This window comes from Talpa occidentalis, unplaced genomic scaffold, assembly GCF_014898055.3.
Source record: "Talpa occidentalis isolate TD23 unplaced genomic scaffold, MPIMG_talOcc4v2.1 talOcc4.12, whole genome shotgun sequence".
Classification (NCBI taxonomy): domain Eukaryota; kingdom Metazoa; phylum Chordata; class Mammalia; order Eulipotyphla; family Talpidae; genus Talpa; species Talpa occidentalis.
In genome coordinates, this window is record NW_023601212.1 from 85,402,448 (window position 1) to 85,421,066 (window position 18,619).

Genomic DNA, 18,619 nt, shown 5'->3' on the forward strand with positions numbered 1-18,619 from the left:
TTTCCCTTGTCAATAAACCTTTTATGAACCTTTCGCGTGTGCCTGCAGTGGAGTATTCATAAGTCCCTTGTAAGCGCGGGTGAGGACCCACAGCCAGGAACCCGTTCACTATCGGGGCTGCCCTGTAACGGCATGGGGACATGTGGCTACATCTCCCGAGGGAGGCAGGGAGAGTGGTGCTGCTTGGGCCCGCTCAGGACCCAGAGAAATAATTGGCCAGAAATACAAAGGGTGAAGTTAATTCCAGGAAAAAGGAGCAGCACAGACAAGGCATGCTGGGCGTCCTCCCCCTTCTCCTCGGCCGAGTCTACTTTCCACCCTCCCCCAGCGGCTTGCACCCCGAGGGCACCTCCTCCACTGGCCTCCTGTGCCCCCAGACTTCTGGAGGGATCTGCCCTATCATGGGCGTCAGCGGGAGATGGGATGGAGGAAGTAGAGAGAGGGGCGAGGAGGAAGGGGAGAGGGAAGGACGGGAGGGAGAGAGACAGGGAGAGAGGGGGAGAGAGGGGGCGAGAGGGGAAGGTGTGACCAGCTATTCTCCCTTGGCTCCCTCTGGGAGGTGACCCTGGGCCAGTGTGTCCCTCATCGGTCCCCTCAAGGGAGCCACTGCCCACATCTCTTTCCCTTCCCAATGGTGGCCCGGCCTCTCCTCACACCATCAGCCCGGGGCTGCCTCTCCTCACCTGGGCCCCTGAATGCCATCCCTTAGCTCCTACCACACCTCTCTAAACAAGGCCACCCCCGCTATTCCAATGGAGAGTGTCATCACGACCCCGGCTGGCCAAGGGGGGGACTAAGAGGACCCTGGCGAGTCAAGGGCCAGAGGTGGCCCCACAAAGATGAATCTAGGTCATTTATCTAGATGACACGGCTACGACACTGTGGGGACTGGTTGGGGAGGGGCTCTCTATCTCAAAAAGAAGTCCGACTTTACCCCCCGCAGTGGGGACTCACTGAACGCTCCTAGCGAAAGCAGTGAGAGCCGCCCGCTGTATTTTAGGAAGGCTGCCCTGCCGGGAAGACTTTCTTCCTGTGCTTTCTTCAGCTCTCCTCGTGATGGCGAAACGCAGGAAACCACCCCCACATCCCCCTCCAGTGAGTGGACGAGCTGGTGAATGGGTGGAAGAGCCACGCCATGCGGTACTACTCAGCAACACAAAAACACTACTCAGCTGATGGGTGGCGGTGGCCGCCAGGGTTAGGCCCCGACGAGTCACACACCACATGGGGATGAATCGCAAATGCGTCAAGCTAGTGAAGGAAGCCGATCTCTCGGAAGGGGAAGGTCGCAGCTCCATGGAGGCACATTCTCAAAAAGAGGAGGCAGCCAGAGTGCCTGGAACACAGTGGCTGAGCAGAGGGGTGGGAGAGAACTGAGAGGGTGGATGGGCCACACCGCCTCGCGCCTCATGCTCTGGTGAGGAGAGTCAAGGCCTTATTCTAAGGACAATGGTTGGAAGACCATCTCGCAGAGCTAAGTGGCTACAGCAGGACATTCCCTGAAGGGCAGGCATTAGCGCCTCCCCAGCTCCCTCACTCTTCTGCTCCTGGGCCTCTGCATCATCCCGCAGAGCACCACGGCCCCAGCCCAGTCCTGCCGCCGAAACGGTCTCCCGCTGCCCACTGTACTCCGCCCATGGCGACCTACCTCTGAGGGTCTGAGGGAACCTCTTGGGGTCCTGCATTAGGTTGGATCCAAACAGGAAGCAGAAGCCATTCATGTAGGTGTTCTCCTTGCAAATTTGGTGCACGGTGGGGCCACAGGCCTGGGGATCATCGAGAGGGTAGGAGGGGCGGCCTCTGCTTCCTGCCCTTTCACCCCAGTTTCTCCACCCTCCACAAGACCCCAGCCCCAGTAGCCCCAGGTCCCCACTCCTCCCCTCACGACACTCCTGCGACCCCAGGCAACTCACCAGCAAGCGAGGCGGTGTGGTGGCAGCCGCCAGGGACAGGCCCAGGGACATGTTCACAGCCTCGGGGGGGACTGGGGGCATGGATATATACATGGTCATACTCAAGGGGATGGAAGGGTTGTGTGAGAGCCAGACAGGGGTCCCCTCAACCTGGGAGACACAGGGGGCTGACAGGTCAAGGGGCAAAAGGTCTTGGGGAAGGTGCTGAGGGATGATCTCACAGAGGCTGGGGAACCAGACCCCGCCAGAGACCACCCCGGCCCCGCAACAAAGAGAACACCCCACAGGCCCAGGTGCTCATCCAGGTGGAAGCTGGCCCGGGAGGGGCGGCCACTCACCCCGCAGGCGGACGGGCTTGCAGGCGCCCGTGCTGTAGTCACACTCGTACAGGGCGCCTGTTTGGTTGGGAGCCGCTATCTCCTGGGGGGCTCCGACCACCACCCTGGAGGACAGGAGGGAACAGGTCCCCAGGAACATAAGAGAAAACACTGACAGGTGGAGAAGGGGGCTATGGAAGAAGTTCTGCCCCCGGAGGATGAGTGGGGGCAACCTCGCAGGAACTCCCCAGTTCCCAGAAGCAGGAAGAAGACTCAGCAAAGGGGGTGGGGGACCAGAAAATTAAAAATCTTGGAGTGGGAAAGGCCTCTCTCAGAATGACACAAAACCCAGGGGTCATTTAAAAATGGATAAATTCAAACACACAGTCATTTTGAGTTCATTTCTGTATGTGCTAAACTATGATGAGCCGTCAAAAGACAGATGATTCCCTGGGAGTGTAACAGGGTGGTCCCCCATTTAGAATAGGCAGATTTGCGGGGTTTGGGCTGCCCCTCTCCCTGTCCTATAACAGGAGGAGGGAGGTGGGCAGCCCCTGCCCCACACCGCCTGCCTCAATGGAGGCAAAGCACCTACCAACCTACTGGGGAAAAACAATAACCCAGCAGAGAATGGGCAACAGTAAGTGTCCGCAGAAAAAGAAATGCATCTCTCATTTAAAAAGAGATGCAATTTAAAGCTAAATTGAGAAGCCATTTATCACCATTTCAATTATTTTTTCAAAGATTTATTTATTTATGCATATAAAGAGCTGGTGTAGGCCAGAGGTGTGGAGGTGGAGGAGTGAGAGGATTCACCAGAGACAGAGTGGGGAGCAGAACAGGCAGATTGACCAAAGTCCACTGATGAGGGGAGCAGTAGGCGAGGCAGGAGAGGTCTGCTGTGTCATGTGGGTCAGCTCCCTGGCCAGGGATCGAACTCCACTGGCTGTGGATAGCTTCATAGTGCTGAGACTTAACCCTTTGCACCACCAAGGAGGCCTATCACCATTTCAATTTGCAAAGATCAGTACATTTGATAAAACTTGTCTTTGGCAGATGGGCGCGGCAACAGATGTTCTGTAAAGTTTTGGTGTGCGTGTCAATTGTTTTACCTATATGGAGGGTCATCGGGAAAAATCTGTTAAAATTACATAGTCATACGTGCCCTTTGATTCTGCAATCCTAGTTCCAGGCATTTGCCTCCAAGTATTCTTGCACATGGCAAAAGAACAGCATTGTTCATGTAGTAAAAATTTGGAGGTGATCTAATATCCTTTAAATAGAGATTTACGGGGCCTCCCTGGTGGCGCAAGGGGTTAAGCGCAACCTATGAAGCTATCTGCAGCCTCTGCACCATGACTTCGATCCCTGGCCAAGGAGCAAGCCACATGGCACAGCAGACCTCTCCTAACTCGCCCGCTGTTTCCCTCAGCAGTGTATTTCAGTACATCTGCCTGTTCTGTTCTCCACTCTGTCTCTAATGAATCCTCTTACCCCCCCCTACTTCTGGCCTGTACCCCAGTTCTTGTATGCATAAATAAATAAATCTTTTTTTAAAAATAGAGATTTATGTGTAAATTGCAGTATGTCCAGTTAATGAAATATGATCTGAACCTAAAAAATAATGAGAAAGCTCTTTATGTAGTTATCTAGTAAAATCAAGTTCTATTAAAAAAAATACAAAGGACAATATAGAGCAGAAGTCAGCAAACTCTTTCTGGAGAGACATTATTTCCATAAAAATTGTTTCTGTAAAGGTAAATATTTTAGGTTTCCAGGCTATACAGTTGCTGGCTCAGTCTCTTAAGTCACAGTAGCTCCAAGGCACCATAAATGATAAGAGTTCGGGAGCATGGTATATATATAAATATATATATTTTTTTTTTCAAAAACAATCAGCAGGCCAAAGTCGACTATAACCTGTGCGACAAAGTTTGGGGGGATGGAGGTAAGTCGTGCAGAAATAGAAAGCCTGCACTGCAAGAAAGCAAGGGGGGAGATTTCTCCTGTATCTCCTTTGTGTCTTTTGAATTTAGTACCCTGTTACATTATGATCTACTCAAAAAATATATCAAGGACATTGCGATTTCTCTTCTTGGGGAATGTAAGTCTTGGACAGAGCGAGGGTGAGACGGGGACCGCCACCTGAGCCCTTACCGGGATCCGTCAAACTGGACCACGCTCTGCCCGAAGCCCCGGGCTGGCTCTTGGAAGACCACTGCATTCTCAGCGTCCAGGTTGAACGCATCACATAAGGCCAAGGCTGGAGGAAGAACAAGGGAGTGAGGCCGAGCGGGGCACCCCCCACGGGGCCCCCCCCTGGAACCCAGCACCGGACATCGTGTCCACCCAAGCCCAGCTCCCATCGCCTGGGGCAGAGGGCTGCACACTTCTTCTACAAAGGGCCAGAGAATAAATAGTTTAGGTTTTGTGGGTCAAGAAGCAAATAAAGTATCTATTAAGGTATTTATACAACCAGAGAGAAAATGCATCTCCACAAATTTTCTTCAATGAAATTAAAAGTAAAATAATTGAGTACGATTGTTTTCCTGTTAAACATCTACTAATGAGACTAATAAAATTCCTTGGGGGAGATAACATTTCATGTCATCAAGGTTCAGAGTCAGTGCTCCCCCAGTCTGGGAAGATGCTGCAGAGCGAAGGCGTGGGCGGCCGCTCCGGACACACCCTAAACACTGATGCAAAACAAAGCCGAAACCATCAGCACTTTACACAACAGGCGACAGGCGTGTCGGCCTGACGCAAGGGATAAGAAAAACAGGAGTGAACTTTTTTAAAAGTCATCACAGGGCAGTAAAACCCATAGAGGGAGGCGTGGCTGAGAGCAAGCCTCCCAGAGCTATTGACTTGGACACAGGCCGACAAGGCGGAAGGCCCCAGAATCCAGTGCAGTGCATAAGAGGGTGCGCGAGCAGGCGCCCAGAAGAGAGGGTGCATTGCTGGGGAGCTATAGACATGAGGGCTCAGATAAGAAATGAACCTTTGTGAAACACACAGAACATCTGTGGCCTGAATCAGGTCAGAGCTTCCCTACAGAAGAGATTACTGCTGCCGTCTAGGCTGAGAATCCAGAACGCCTGCCACCCCCGCCCCAGGCTGAGACTGGAAAACACCTGCCACGCCCCCTCCCACACACACACACCCCGCCCCGGCCCCCCAGGAAACACTTGACGACAGGAATTTCAAACTCCTGAGTCTACTGGACGTGGCCCTCTGGTGCCTATGCCCCAGTCCTCTTAAACCTACAATCTCTCACCAGTTCCAGTTCCTCAATTATTCCACAAAGTTTTGGCCAGAACTCTCAGACAAACACAAGCTTTCTCCAAATAAGAAAAGAAAAAGTGAAACGATCATTTTCTGCAAATATATAGACGATCCTAAAGATTCCATAAAAAGTTAATAGAAACAATAAATGAATACAGCAAAGCAGCAGGCTACAAAACCAACATACAAAAATCCATCCCTTTTTTTATATACAAACAATGAACAAGAAGCAAAGTAAATTAAGAAAATAACTCCACTTACAACTGCCTCAAAAAGAAATAAATACGTCAGAATGAAAGGAGGTAAAAGACCTATGCAACAAGAACTACAAGATATTACTAAACGACTTTGGTGGCAACATGAGGAGATGAAACAATAACCCCATGGAGGGGGAGAATCCATACAATCAAAATGACTGTCTTGCCTAAAATGATATGCATATTTAATGCAATCTTGACCAAAATCCCAGCAACATTTCCTGCAAAAACTGGACAAAAAAAAATTAAAATTTATATGGAAGCACAAAAAGACCTCAAATTGCAAAAGCAATCTTAAGAAAAAAGGAGAGAAATGGAGACATCCCGTTACCTGACTTCAAACTTTACTATAAAGCAACATTATTAAAGACAATATGGTACTGGCACAAAAATAGATACACACACCAATGGAAAAGAATCAAGAGTTCAGGAATAAACCCATACATATACCAGCACCTAATGACACAAAATGAGGAAAAGACAGCCTCTTTCATAAATGGTGGGAAAATTTGAAAGTCACACATGGAAGAAAGAAGTTGGATTACTTGCTAACCATACACAAAAATAAATTCCAAATGAATTAAAGATTTAGATATCAGACTGCACCAACATGGAAGCAGCCTAAATCTCCTTCAATGGACAAATGGATAAAAAGATATGATACAGGGACCTCCCTGGTGGTGCAGGGGTTAAAGACAGCACTATCAAGCTATCGCCAGCCAATGTAGCATGACTTCAATCTCCAGCCAGGGAGGTTATCCACATGGTACATCAGCCTTCTCCTGTCTTGCCTGCTGCTCCCCTCAGCAGTGTATTTCACTCTGCCTGGTTTGCTCCCCACTCTGTCTCTGGTGAATCCTCTCACCCCCCAGCACCTCTGGCCTGTACCCCAGCTCTTGCATGCATAAATAAATAAATCTTAAAAAAAAAAAAAGATATGATACATATATACTATGGACTATTGCACAGCCACAAGAAAGGATGAGATGCAATCATTTTCAACAACATGGAGGAAATTTGAAAAACAACTATATGCAGCAAAAGCAAGTGAGAAAGATAAAAACAAATACTGGACATGCATATAATAGACCATTTAACAACAGGGCCTCCCTGGTGGCACAAGGGGTTAAGATGCAACCTATGAAGCTTCCGCAACCACTGCAGCACGAGTTTGATCCCCGGCCAGGGAGATAACCACATGGCACAGCAGACCTCTCCTGTCTCCCCTCTGCTCCCCTCAGCAGTGTATTTCAGTAGATCTGCCTGTTCTGTTCCCCACTCTGCCTCTGGTGAATTCTCTTACCCCCCACACATTAGGCCTGTACCCCAGTTCTTGTATGTATAAATAAATAAATCTTCATCCGCAACCTATGGCTTACAGGATATACAACACCAGGTGGTAAAATCTTGCCTAGTGCCCACAGGCCATGCTTTGCTGACCTGGACCTAAGGACCACCCAGGGGGGTGCCCTTCCCTTTGCCCCCACCCTGACACCACCCTGATTTGCCCACCAATCTAGTCCCTAAACGCTCTCACCTAATTTCCTCCCTCTGCAAATGTTCCTTTCCCTTTTTTTGCCTCATTTGCCATAAAGAAACAGGCATAAAAAAAAAAAAAAAACAAGCTTCAAACATTTTGATCAGTTACTCATTCAACACACATTAACAACCGGGTCCTTGGCAATAGAACTAAAAACAAAGTGAAGGTGGTAGGTAGAATCCAAGGAGAAACACTCTGAGAAGAGACTCCAATCCCTGCTGTTATTTTATCTCTCTGAGGCTCGTTTCCTCATCTGTGAAGTAAAGGGGAAGGCCAAACCGTCTCATCTAGTCTATGAAGTTAGTCATTCATCCAGGTTTCTCTGGTCATCCCATCTTGACCTAACTCTATTCTCTGCTTCCTCTGGAACCTCCAGCCTTCTCCAAACCCCTCTGGCTTTGCCCTGGTCTAAAGCCTAGATATTCTGCATACACCCTTTCTCTCCAATCCCTGATGCAAAAGTTCCCCTCCTCCTTACCCTGGGGGCCCCCAGGCCCAGCACACCTGTTAACAGAAGAAATCTGTGAATCATGGTTGAAGAAGCAGAAATCTCGCATACTTCAAGCCACTTCAAGAAAGCATCAGACCTAGAAGGGGCAGAAAAAGAGAAGTAGGAGGGAGAAGTTGCTTGAAGTCACAGAGGAAGAGGGTGGAGGCACTGTTCGTAAACATCTGCACAGTCTTCCTTACATAGGCTGTTCTCCTTCCCTCCCCAGCTTTCTGGCTCAAGCCAACAAATCTTTTCCCCAAAGATGTCATTTGTCATGGACATTCATCATCCACCTGCTCCTGTGGTCAAAGTGTTATGAAAAACTAGCTGAATAGACTTAGGGCCCGCCTCCTAGAACGTGCATCCTAAATGTTAATAGAAGCCAAGCAGGTATGGGAGAGCACACTCATGTCTCCCTGAGGGCATACTTTGCAGAATGTCCTTCTCTCCTGCCCAAGGAAATGGGAGAAGACGTCAGCCAGAGCTGTGCTGCTTTGTAATTATCAGTAGCCATAACTCAGGCACCAAGAAATAGCACCAAGAAATATTTATTATATAGAGCCGTGCTTTACTTAACGACAAGATACATTCTGAGAAATGTGTCAATAAGTGAGTTCATGGTTGTTTGAATGTCATAGAGTATAATTACACAAACTCAGGTGGCATCACCTACTGAACACCTAGGCTATGTGGTACAGCCTCTCCAGACCACCGTCATATTTGTGGTCCATCCTTGGCTATAATCCTGTTAAGTGACATAGGACTGTATTATTATTTTGCTTTTAAAAAACTATTACTTTGCTCTTTTTTTTTTTAACAAAAGCCTAAGTCCTTTGCCCAGGAATTTTCACTTCCAAGACTTTACCATAAGAAATAACTTAGATGTACAGTTAAGATGTATGTATGCTTGTTCATTGCAACACTCTTTTTAATAGAGAACATTAGAATGGCTTGAAGATCTAACAACAGAGGAAAGTTGAATGATGTCTCATTCTGTGATATGTCCTTACATTTCTTGTTTAGTCACGTCTAAATCCATTTTCAAAGATACATGAGAATATTTTCATGAAATATATCGAGCACCGGGCCTCCCCGGTGGCGCAGCGGTTGAGTGCTGGGTTGCGAAGCTGCCCGCGGCCTCTGCGGCGCTGGTTCGATCCCTGGCTGCTCCCCGGCCACCGGAGGAGGGTCCCACATGGCGCGCAGACCTCTCCTGCCGCCTGCTGCTCCCCTCAGCAGTGTACTTCGGTCCTTCTGCCTGCTCTGCTCCCCGCTCTGGCTCTGGTGAATTCTCTCACCCTCCCGCACTTCTGACTGTACCCAATGCATGTATAAACAAACAAACAAACAAACAAACAAATAAATAAAAGCATGCCTCTATAAAAAAAAAAAGAAAAAGAAAAGAAATATATCGAGCACCAACTGCAAAACCTTGACTGTGACTGCTAATGGGATTCTAAAGAAATGATTTTCTTTCACTGTCTCTCTTACATTTTCTCTTGCCCCTAGTACTACTTTCTTACTAACTCGATGGGAATAAATGCTTGCTTTCTGAAAAAAAAAAAAATCCATTAAAATTTTGTTTTTAAATCACCTATTTAAAAAATATGTGCGTGGGCCTCCCCAGTGGCACAGCGGTTGAGCGCTGGGTTGCGAAGCTGCCCGCAGCCTCTACAGCACTGGTTCGATCCCCGGCTGCTCCCCGGCCACCGGAGGAGGGTCCCACATGGCGTGCAGACCTCTCCTGCCGCCCGCTGCTCCCCTCAGCAGTGTACTTCGGCCCTTCTGCCTGTTCTGCTCCCCGCTCTGCCTCTGGTGAATTCTCTCACCCTCCCGCGCTTCTGACTGTACCCAGTGCTTGTATAAATAAAGAAATAAATCTTTTAAAAAAAAAGTGTGCATCGGAAAAACAAAATATTAATAAAGATTATCTCCAGATGGTAGGATTCTGGGTGTGTTCTGGTCATATCACTACCACTCCTACCTTAATGACTTAAAATGGCAACTTAAATCATTGTCTTGTGGTCCTGTGGCTTGCCTTGACTCAGCGCTTTTAAGGAATCTCAATGTTCACAGTCTGGTCATGGCAGACAAACGTCATTCCAAGGGGCAGTTGGGCTGGATTTTCAAATGGATAACACACATGGCTGCAGTTGGTGCTGGCTCAGGCAGGGAGTCCATTTTGGGGCTCTCACCTGGAGCACCTACTTGGTTTCTTTATGGGAATTGGGCTTCTCACAGCAGGGGGGTTAGATTTCAAGAGTAAGTGTTCCCAAACTGAGACAATTCTCAAGAATTGAAAACTGGGGCCTCCCTGGTGGCACGGCGGGTTGAGCGCCACACTGTGAAGCTGTCTGTAGCCTATGCAAAGCGGGTTAGATCCCAGCCAGCCAGTAAGAATCCCACATGGCGCAGCAGACCTCTCCTGTCGCACCCGCTGCTCCCTCAGCAGTGTATCTCTGTTATCTGCCTGTTCTTCTCCCTGCTCTGCCTCTGGTGAATACTCTCACCCTCCCGTGCCTCTGGCCTGTACCCCAGCTCTTGTATAAAAATAAATAAATCTTAAAAAAAAAAAAGAATTGAAAACTTCTAGTGTCCTAAAGCCACAAGGTCACTTCCTCAATATTCTATTGGTCAACAGAGCTCATCCACATTCAAGGAAGAGGACCTAGATCCCACCTGTCAAGGGAAGGTATGTCAAAGAATTTGTCAATTTCAGTATCCCAAAGGATGATTTTACATTTCGTCTATATATTTTTGTATTTAAAACTCTTATACAAAAACAAGTGACTTTGATAATCAAAAAGAAGATAAAAATGCCAATAAATAATTAGAAACAACAGTGTGTATACTTGTTACACAAAAGACTGAGGAAAGAGAAATGAGGCTGTGGGTCCAGGATGAGAGCATTCCAACCAGAACATAGGAGATTAATGGAATAGCTAAGCTGGGTTTGTTACTGGAACCCAGCCATCTTAGTAGTGGTCCATTCACTCAGGGGTGGAGAGGCCTCTTTTGAGGGTTGGAGTCCCTTCGTGGTTGCCAGCTGAAACAGGGGCGGAGAGGGCCACAAGAGAGGGTCTCTGAGACCAGACAGCCACAGAAAGCCCCAAGAGGCCAAAAGGCCAAAAACCAAAAACAAGAGTTATAACCTAACAGAGGACAGTGCCCGATAAGAGGACAGGTCACTGTCTGTGGGTCTCACCTGCGCACACAATTGCAAGAGACCGCAGGCTCCAGGGACAACAACCACGGGGTTTATTTACAAATAGGAGAAGCAAAGAGCTCACTGTATCCACAAGTGGCAGCTGCTCACCCAGGTACCAACAACAAACAGCTTTTTGAGGCACCAGGCCCAGGGCCTTTGATGCTCCTTTCAGGCAATGTCAGAGACAGGCCCGAGGCCCAGTCCGTGACCCAGTCCTTCTCTTCCCTCCTCGGAGGGCAGCTGCTGGATGCTTCTGTTCCTCTTGATTCGAAGGCTGGAACTGTCTTCTTTTCTTCAGGGGCTGGCATCATCTCCCCTTCTTCTTCGGGGGCCCTGCTCATCTTCTTCAGGGCTGGGGTCGTTGTCCCCTTTCCTTCGGTGGCCTCTCATGTCCTCTTCTGTCTTTAGGGGCTGTCTTAGCTCCTTCCAGCCCTGGCTTACCCTCTTTCACCCACAAGTCTGATTGGACCATTTAGCACCACTCAGCTCACAGCTCACACCTGATTGGTCCATTACAAATGGCAGTTACTGAGCTCTGCTGTCGTAGAAATAAATTCCTGCCTTTTACCCAGGCAGAGGAAGAACAAGCGATACTTCAGGAAAGGTGAGGTCAGGAAAAGCTATATTACTCATGCATGAGGTCCCAGACTGGGTAGCCCGGTAAGGTCTGAGCACCTGTTTAAAGACCAAGGGTTCCTTTTATACCCAACTGTCTCCATATCTGTTACATTGATAGCATCGTTTTTCAGCAGGCACAGCCATTTGCGGCAAAGTCCCCAGACAAGGGGGGTACAGCAAGGGGGGAAAGATGCAGGCATTCAGGGATGGTCTTGGAGAGATAGACCAGCTGGTTGGCTGCCCGACCCCAGGGTGCTGAGACCCTGGCCATGAATCTTGCAAGGGAAGGAGCTGTAAGTAAGCAAACTTGTTCATTATGCCTGTATTGGAGTGTTCATTGCACCTGGGCTGGAAGTTCTGCTGGAGTCTTTATTGTATTCATTTATTCAATAATGTATTTTCTCATCACTGCCACAACTGACTTATGGTGGGCAGCAGGGTTGACCCTGTCCTGCCGGCTCTCTCCATTAAGATGGCTGGGTTCCAGCATCAGGTTTATTTTTTGTTAAGAAATTTTCACACCCTGACCGCCACAGGAAGTTTCTATAGTTCAGACTTCATGGCCCCTCCTTGTTCTGAACAGAAGTCAACAGCCCACAACCTATAAAGGCACATGCAAAATATCTCAGAATCTCTACCCAGTTTGCAGTCTTTCTCAATGACTTCAAATATGTAGAGATGAATGGGATAAGGCAAAAGCAGCACTAAGGAGGATATAAAGTTATCCTGTAGTTACATAAAACTATAAACACATTAAAATGAAAGAAATATCTCAACAGCCTAACTTCATAATTTAAGGAAACAGAAATTCCAATGGATTTTCCATTCAGATTGTGAATTTTTAAATGTAAGGATAGGGTAGGTTCTGTTAGTATGATTTAGTAACAAACAATACCAAAATCTCAGTACCTACTATAACAAAAGTTTTGTTTCTTGTTTGTCCAAAAGTCACTATCTTCCCAAGCAGCTGTTTTCCATGTGTTTATCAGAAATCCAATTCGTTTTGGTGGCATCGATGTTCCACATTAATGTGTGCCTCCATGATCACCAAAGCAGAAGAAAAATGTATGAACACAGGCTCTTAAGTGCATTTACCTGAGAATGAAATACATCACTTCTGCTCACATTTTGTTGACCAAAGAAATCATATGTCCCACTCCCAACTTGAGGAGGAGGAAATGTAATCATCTCCTCTGCCTGAAAGTAGAGGAAAATATTAGTTATCAGTGGTGACAGCTATCTTGACATCATAATTACAAATTTGAGATAATGTGAATAAAACTGTGTTTCTAACATCAAATCAAACTAAACAGAATGTAAGACACCTTGTTTGGGGAGCCAAAGGTTAAAAACAGACACCATTTGCTTAGCATCTTACAAGTCATTCTCATAGACATAACCTGTTGTGATACTCATGCTCAAACAGTGAGTTCAATGCTGCCGTTAATTATAATTGTCATTTCTCTTGGGTGGAAGTTCTTAGGTTTAATGTCACCAACTTTATTATTAGCTCTTTTGTGACTGATTGAAGTTAAATTTTCTTTTCACCAATACACTCTTCTCATATATTTGTTTCACTTTTATTAAAATTTTTAATTTGCATAGTGTATTTTTTTGTGTGTGATGTGAAATAGAGCATCCAATTTCTTTTTTGTCCATATGAACCAATAATTTTCCAGTTCTGTTTACAGGCACTCTTCAGGGATTTTGCAGATTTGATTGAATACCCCTGCAATAAAGAAACATCACTTTTTTTTTGGTTTGCCAATGCATATAAAAATTAAGTTCAAACTATACTGTAGTCTGTTAAGTGTGCAAGCATTATGTCTTTTAAAATGTATGTACCTTATTATAATTAGTCTTTTTCCTGGTCCCTTATTTAGGTTTTCTAAATTTCTGCTATGAGTGAGACCATCCAGTATTTTTCTTTTTCTTTCTGGCTTATTTTGCTGAGCATGATCCTTTCCAGCTCCACCCATGTTGCTGCAAATTGCATAAGTTTATCTTTTTTGATTGCTGAATAATATTCCATTGTGTATACGTACCACATCTTCTTGATCCAGTCATCTATTTTGGAGCATTTGGGTTGTTTCCATAGCTTACTATTGTAAACAGGGCTACTATAAACAGAGGTGTGCAGGTGCCCTTTTGAATTAATGTTTCTGTGTCCTTTAGGTAAATACCTAGGAGTGGAATTGCTGGATCATATGAAAGCTCTATATTTAGCAGGTTGAGGAATCTCCACACAGCTCTCCATAGTGGTTGGACCAGTTTGCACTCCCACCAACAGTGCAGAAGAGTTCCTTTTTCTCTACTTTCTCGCCAACATTTGTTGTTGCAAGTTTTTTTAATATATGCCATTCTCACTGGTGTAAGATGGTATTTCACTGCAGTTTTGATTTGCATTTCCCTGATTACAAGTAAAAATAAAAATCAACAAGCAACTATAAACCAGAGACATGGGGGGGTGCGGGGAGAAGGGAGTAGGATCAAAACAAGGAGGGTGGGAATTGCCTGGGAACTATAACCAAGATGAAAATGCATACGTTGTGCAAAAATGAAAAATGATGTAAAAAATATATTTAAAAAATTAAAATATATATCTGCTATAATCCATTTAAAAATATATGTACCTTAATTTTAAAATATTTTATTGTTAAAAATTGTCAACCATTCATTTGAACCTTTGGTGAGTCATTTGCTGGTGCATTTGCTGGTGGAGGGTCCTGTCTCAATGCTGATGGCTACTGATTAAGCAGGGTAGTGGTTGCTGAAAGTTAGGGTAACTATGGCAATTTCCAAAAAGAAGACAACAGTGTGGTTTGCAAACTTGTTTTGCTTCCTTTCATGAAAGCTATCTCTGTGGAGTGTGATGTTGATTGGCAGCATTTTACGCACGATAAAATTTAGAAGTTGGACTAGATCCTCTCAAGGCCTGCTTTATCATGCAAGTTTGTATAATATTCAAAATCCTTTGTTGTCACTGCAACATCTTTGCCAGGAGGAGATTCCATCATAAGAAATCACTTTCTTTGCTCATCCATAAGAAACATCTCCTTATCCATTAAAGTTTTATAAAATTGGGGCTTCCCCTGGTGGCACCGGTTGAGGCTGGGTTGTGAGGCTGCCCGCAGCCTCTGCAGCGCTGGTTCGATCCCCGGCCACCGGCAAGGGTCCCACACACACACAGAAAAAAAAGTTTTATAAAATTGCAGCAATTTGGTAACATCTTCAGGATCCCCTTTTAATTCTAGTTCTCTTGCTATTTACACCAAATCTGCAGTTATTTCCTGGACTGAAATCTTGAACCCCTCCAGATCATTCAAGAGGGTCAGAATTTCTTCCAAACTCCTGGTTTTTTTTCTTTGAAGATTTATTTATTTATGCATACAAGAACTGGGGTACAGGCCAGAGGTGTGGTAGGTGAAAGAATTCACCAGAGACAGAGTGGGGAACAGAACAGGCAGACGGACCAAAGACACTGCTGAGGGGAGCAGTGGACGAGACAGGAGAGGTCCACTGCACCATGTGAGAATCTCCCCCCACTCCCCAGGCCAGGAATCTGACCCGGGCTGCCAAGGCTGTGGACAGCTTCACAGCGCTGCACTCAAACCGCTGCGCTCAACCCGCTGCGCCACCAGGGAAGGCCCGAATAATGAATGTTCTTAATGACATCTAGAATGATGAATCTTTCCAGATGTCAATTTACTTGGTCCAGGTCCACCAGAGAAATCACTGTCTATGGCAGCAATAGCCTTATGAATTATGTTTCTTAAATAATAAGATTTAAAATTTGGGATTATTCCTTGACCCATGGGGTACAGAATGAATGTTGTGTTAGCGGGCATAAAAACAACATCTCCTTGTACATCTCAATCAGAATGCTTGAGTGACCAGATGCATTGTCAATAAGCAGTAATATTTTGAAAGGAGTCTTTATTTCTGAGCAGCAGATCTCAACAGTAAACAATGTTGTAAACATCAATCTATCATCCATCCAGGCTTTGTTGCCCCATTTATGGAATACAGGCAGAATAAATTCTGCATAATCCTTAAAGGGCCTAGAGTTTTCAGAATCATAAATGAACATTGGCTTCCACTTCAAGTTGCATTCAACTGCATTAACCACAAACGAAAACATCAATCTGTCTTTTGAAGCTTTGAAATCAGGCAGGCACTGACTTTTCCTCTCTAGCTATGAAAATCCTAGGTGGCATCTGCTTCCAATATAAGACTGTTTTACCTACACTGCATATTTTCGTCCAGTGTAGCCACCTTCATGAATGACTTCAGGCATTCATGAATGAATGACTTCAGGCATTCATGAATGACTTCTGGATAATTTGCTACAGCTGCTACATCAGCAGGTACTGAAATACCCTGCATTTTGATGCCATGGGGAGGGCTTCTTCCCATAAACCTCATGAACCAAGCTCCCCTAGCTTCAAACTGTCTTCTTCCTCACCTCTCCCAGCCTTTGTAGAACTGAAGAGAGTAAGTCCTGGATTAATTATTGGCACAAGGGAATGCTGGCATGGTTTAATCTATCCAGACCACTAGAACTTTCTCTATATCAACAATAAGGATGCTCCCCTTTCATATCACTTGTGTGTTCATTGGAGTAGCACTTCCAAATTCCTTCAAGAACTTTTCCTTTGTAGTCACACTTGGCTTTCAGTCTGACTCAGCTTTTGACAGGCCTTCCTCACTAAGCTTGCTCATTTCTAGCTTTTGATGTAAAGTGAGAGCTATGCAAGGCTTCCTTTCACTCGAACACTTAGAGACCATTGCAGGGTTACTCACTGGCTTGATTTCAAAATATCAATAATATTGGGTCTCTGGGAATAGAGAGGCCTTAGGAGAAGGAGAAAGGACCGGTCAGGACACACATAATATTTTATCAGTTAAGATCACAGTTAATACAGACATGGTTTGTGGGGCCCCAAAACACAATAGTAGCATCAAAGATCACTGGTCACAGAACCACAGATGCCATAAGAAGGAAAAAGTTTGAAATATGGCAAGAATTACCAGAATGTGACACAGAGAGATGAAGTGGGCACATGCTGTGGGGGGAATGACTTCAATAGGTTTGCTAGGTGCAGGGCTGCCACAAGTCCTGATTTTGTAAAAAAAAAAAAAAAGAAAGAAAAGTACTATCTGTGATGTATACTAAAGCAAGGTACAGGAAAATAAGGCCGCCTGTATTTAGGATTGGTTTAAATAAACTTTAGAAGAAAATTTTACTTCCCATATTGGTCAATTTTTTTTGCTACTCAGCTACTTTCTACCCACGTCAATAAAAGAAAGATTCCAGTATCACATATCACCACTGACCAATTTTTTTTCTTTGAGTCTGAGTACATCTGGATACCCACAACCCACAGCCCAACTCTGTAACCACTGCTAGGAAACCACTTCAAAGGGAAGATTGTTCTGCTCCATTTGTTACCTCTCCAAGAGTAAAAATGATGGGTAACAGCAGAAACATCCAGTCACATTTCCTTCTTGAGCCCTGTTCAGTGGACAAGTAAATATTTTGAAGATATAAAAATCCAGGTTCATTAACTGACACTTACGAGAACTAATCTTATTCAATGAGATCAATTTATGAAAGTCCAATCCACATCTTATTAAGACTAAACAAGTTTTCTATTTAGAAAATACACAAGGGGGCCTCAGCAGTGGATTTCAGTAGATCGGCCTGTTCTGCTCCCCACTCTGTCTCTGGTGAATCCTCTTGTTTCAGGGCAGGGAGAGGTGCAGCCCAAACCCTGCAAACCTGCCTGCTCTAAATAAGTTCTGCCATCCGCCACATCAACACAAAACATATAAGACTTTAATGGGAAGGAACTTTAATACAATTAGGAAACAATATAGGAAAGGCAAAGAATATATTTTCTAAATCAAGCACCCAAAGTTACCCGTCCCCTCATGGGTAAAAGTCCACCCAAGCAGGATTGGCCCAGAACAAGGCCCCAAAGCCTGCCACAAGTCTAAAGCATCTTCCAGTGGGGACCCACAGAAAAGGATCACAAATAACCACACAAGTCTGGAAGGAAAAGAGCAAAATCAAAATCAAGACAAAAACCGACATGGTCACCTCCCCATGGGTCTCTCACCCACATCTGTGTCAACCAGTCCATGACCCAAAGGCAAGTGTAGTTTCTTTATATGTCTCTCGGCTCCACGTGCCTCCTCCAGGTCTCCTGGATCTCCTCCATCCTGGTCCTTCCTTCCTCAGTCTCCTCTGCAGCTTTTTCTCTCCCTGCTCAGCTCCACCCTCCTTTTGGGTGGGGCAGGGAACATGGAACCACCCCCTTTCCTGGGGACCACCCTCTTACATTTAAACTAACTGGGCCATGATCTTACTGGGGGCAATTTGTGTCTTTTTTTGCTCAAACTGGAACATTTGTTTTTCTCTTGTCTCATCCCAAAAATGTGTAGGCAATATTTGTACTTCTCAGGACAATGTCTGTCTTTGCATAATTTCAACAGGGACTTTATTTATTTCTCCTTAAACTAAAAATTTTTTAAAAACATGTTTTGTTACAAGGCTTTAATTAAATAATTCTTTTGGGAGTAAAATTGGAGCTGAGCTGAAAAGAGCGAGCCAAGAAGAGCCTGTCACCTTGCTTACCGGGTTCCACAGACCTCCATGAAAGGTGAGGAAGCTTACCTCCATTGGCAGGACTGGAAAAACCCTGGAAGAAGCCCTGGGAACCTCGAGAAGAGAAAATCTCAGGTGAAATCTGGTGAGACCGACTTTAATGACACCTACATGGACTGGATATTTAAAAAGCTCACTCCAGATCCTGTGAAACTTTCAACAAAGCCAACAATATTCTGCATGGTTATTCTGCCCTATGAGTTTGTGCAAATATAGGTAAAATTGTTTAAAATTAAATTTGGTTTTCTATTTTACAAAATTGGGATGAAGGTAGAAAAAAATTATGTCGCAGAAACTATTTATATTAGGCTCTGGTCCTCT

The 18,619-nt window shown here is 45.4% G+C and overlaps 1 protein-coding gene across 1 annotated transcript in view; it reads right to left on the reverse strand.

The window, feature by feature from the left end:
- The window catches only part of LOC119241701 (integrin alpha-M-like), a 32,435-nt gene extending 20,988 nt beyond the window's left edge, over nt 1-11,447 (reverse strand). The window contains exons 1-6 of the mRNA XM_054693722.1: nt 11,119-11,447; nt 7,817-7,899; nt 4,388-4,493; nt 2,252-2,355; nt 1,914-1,984; nt 1,649-1,766 (exon numbers count right to left, since the gene is read on the reverse strand). Coding sequence (XP_054549697.1) covers nt 1,649-1,766; nt 1,914-1,984; nt 2,252-2,355; nt 4,388-4,493; nt 7,817-7,899; nt 11,119-11,351 — 715 coding nt within the window. The 5' untranslated portion in view covers nt 11,352-11,447. The remainder of the gene's footprint in view (nt 1-1,648; nt 1,767-1,913; nt 1,985-2,251; nt 2,356-4,387; nt 4,494-7,816; nt 7,900-11,118) is intronic.
- Nucleotides 11,448-18,619: the final 7,172 nt, after the last annotated feature.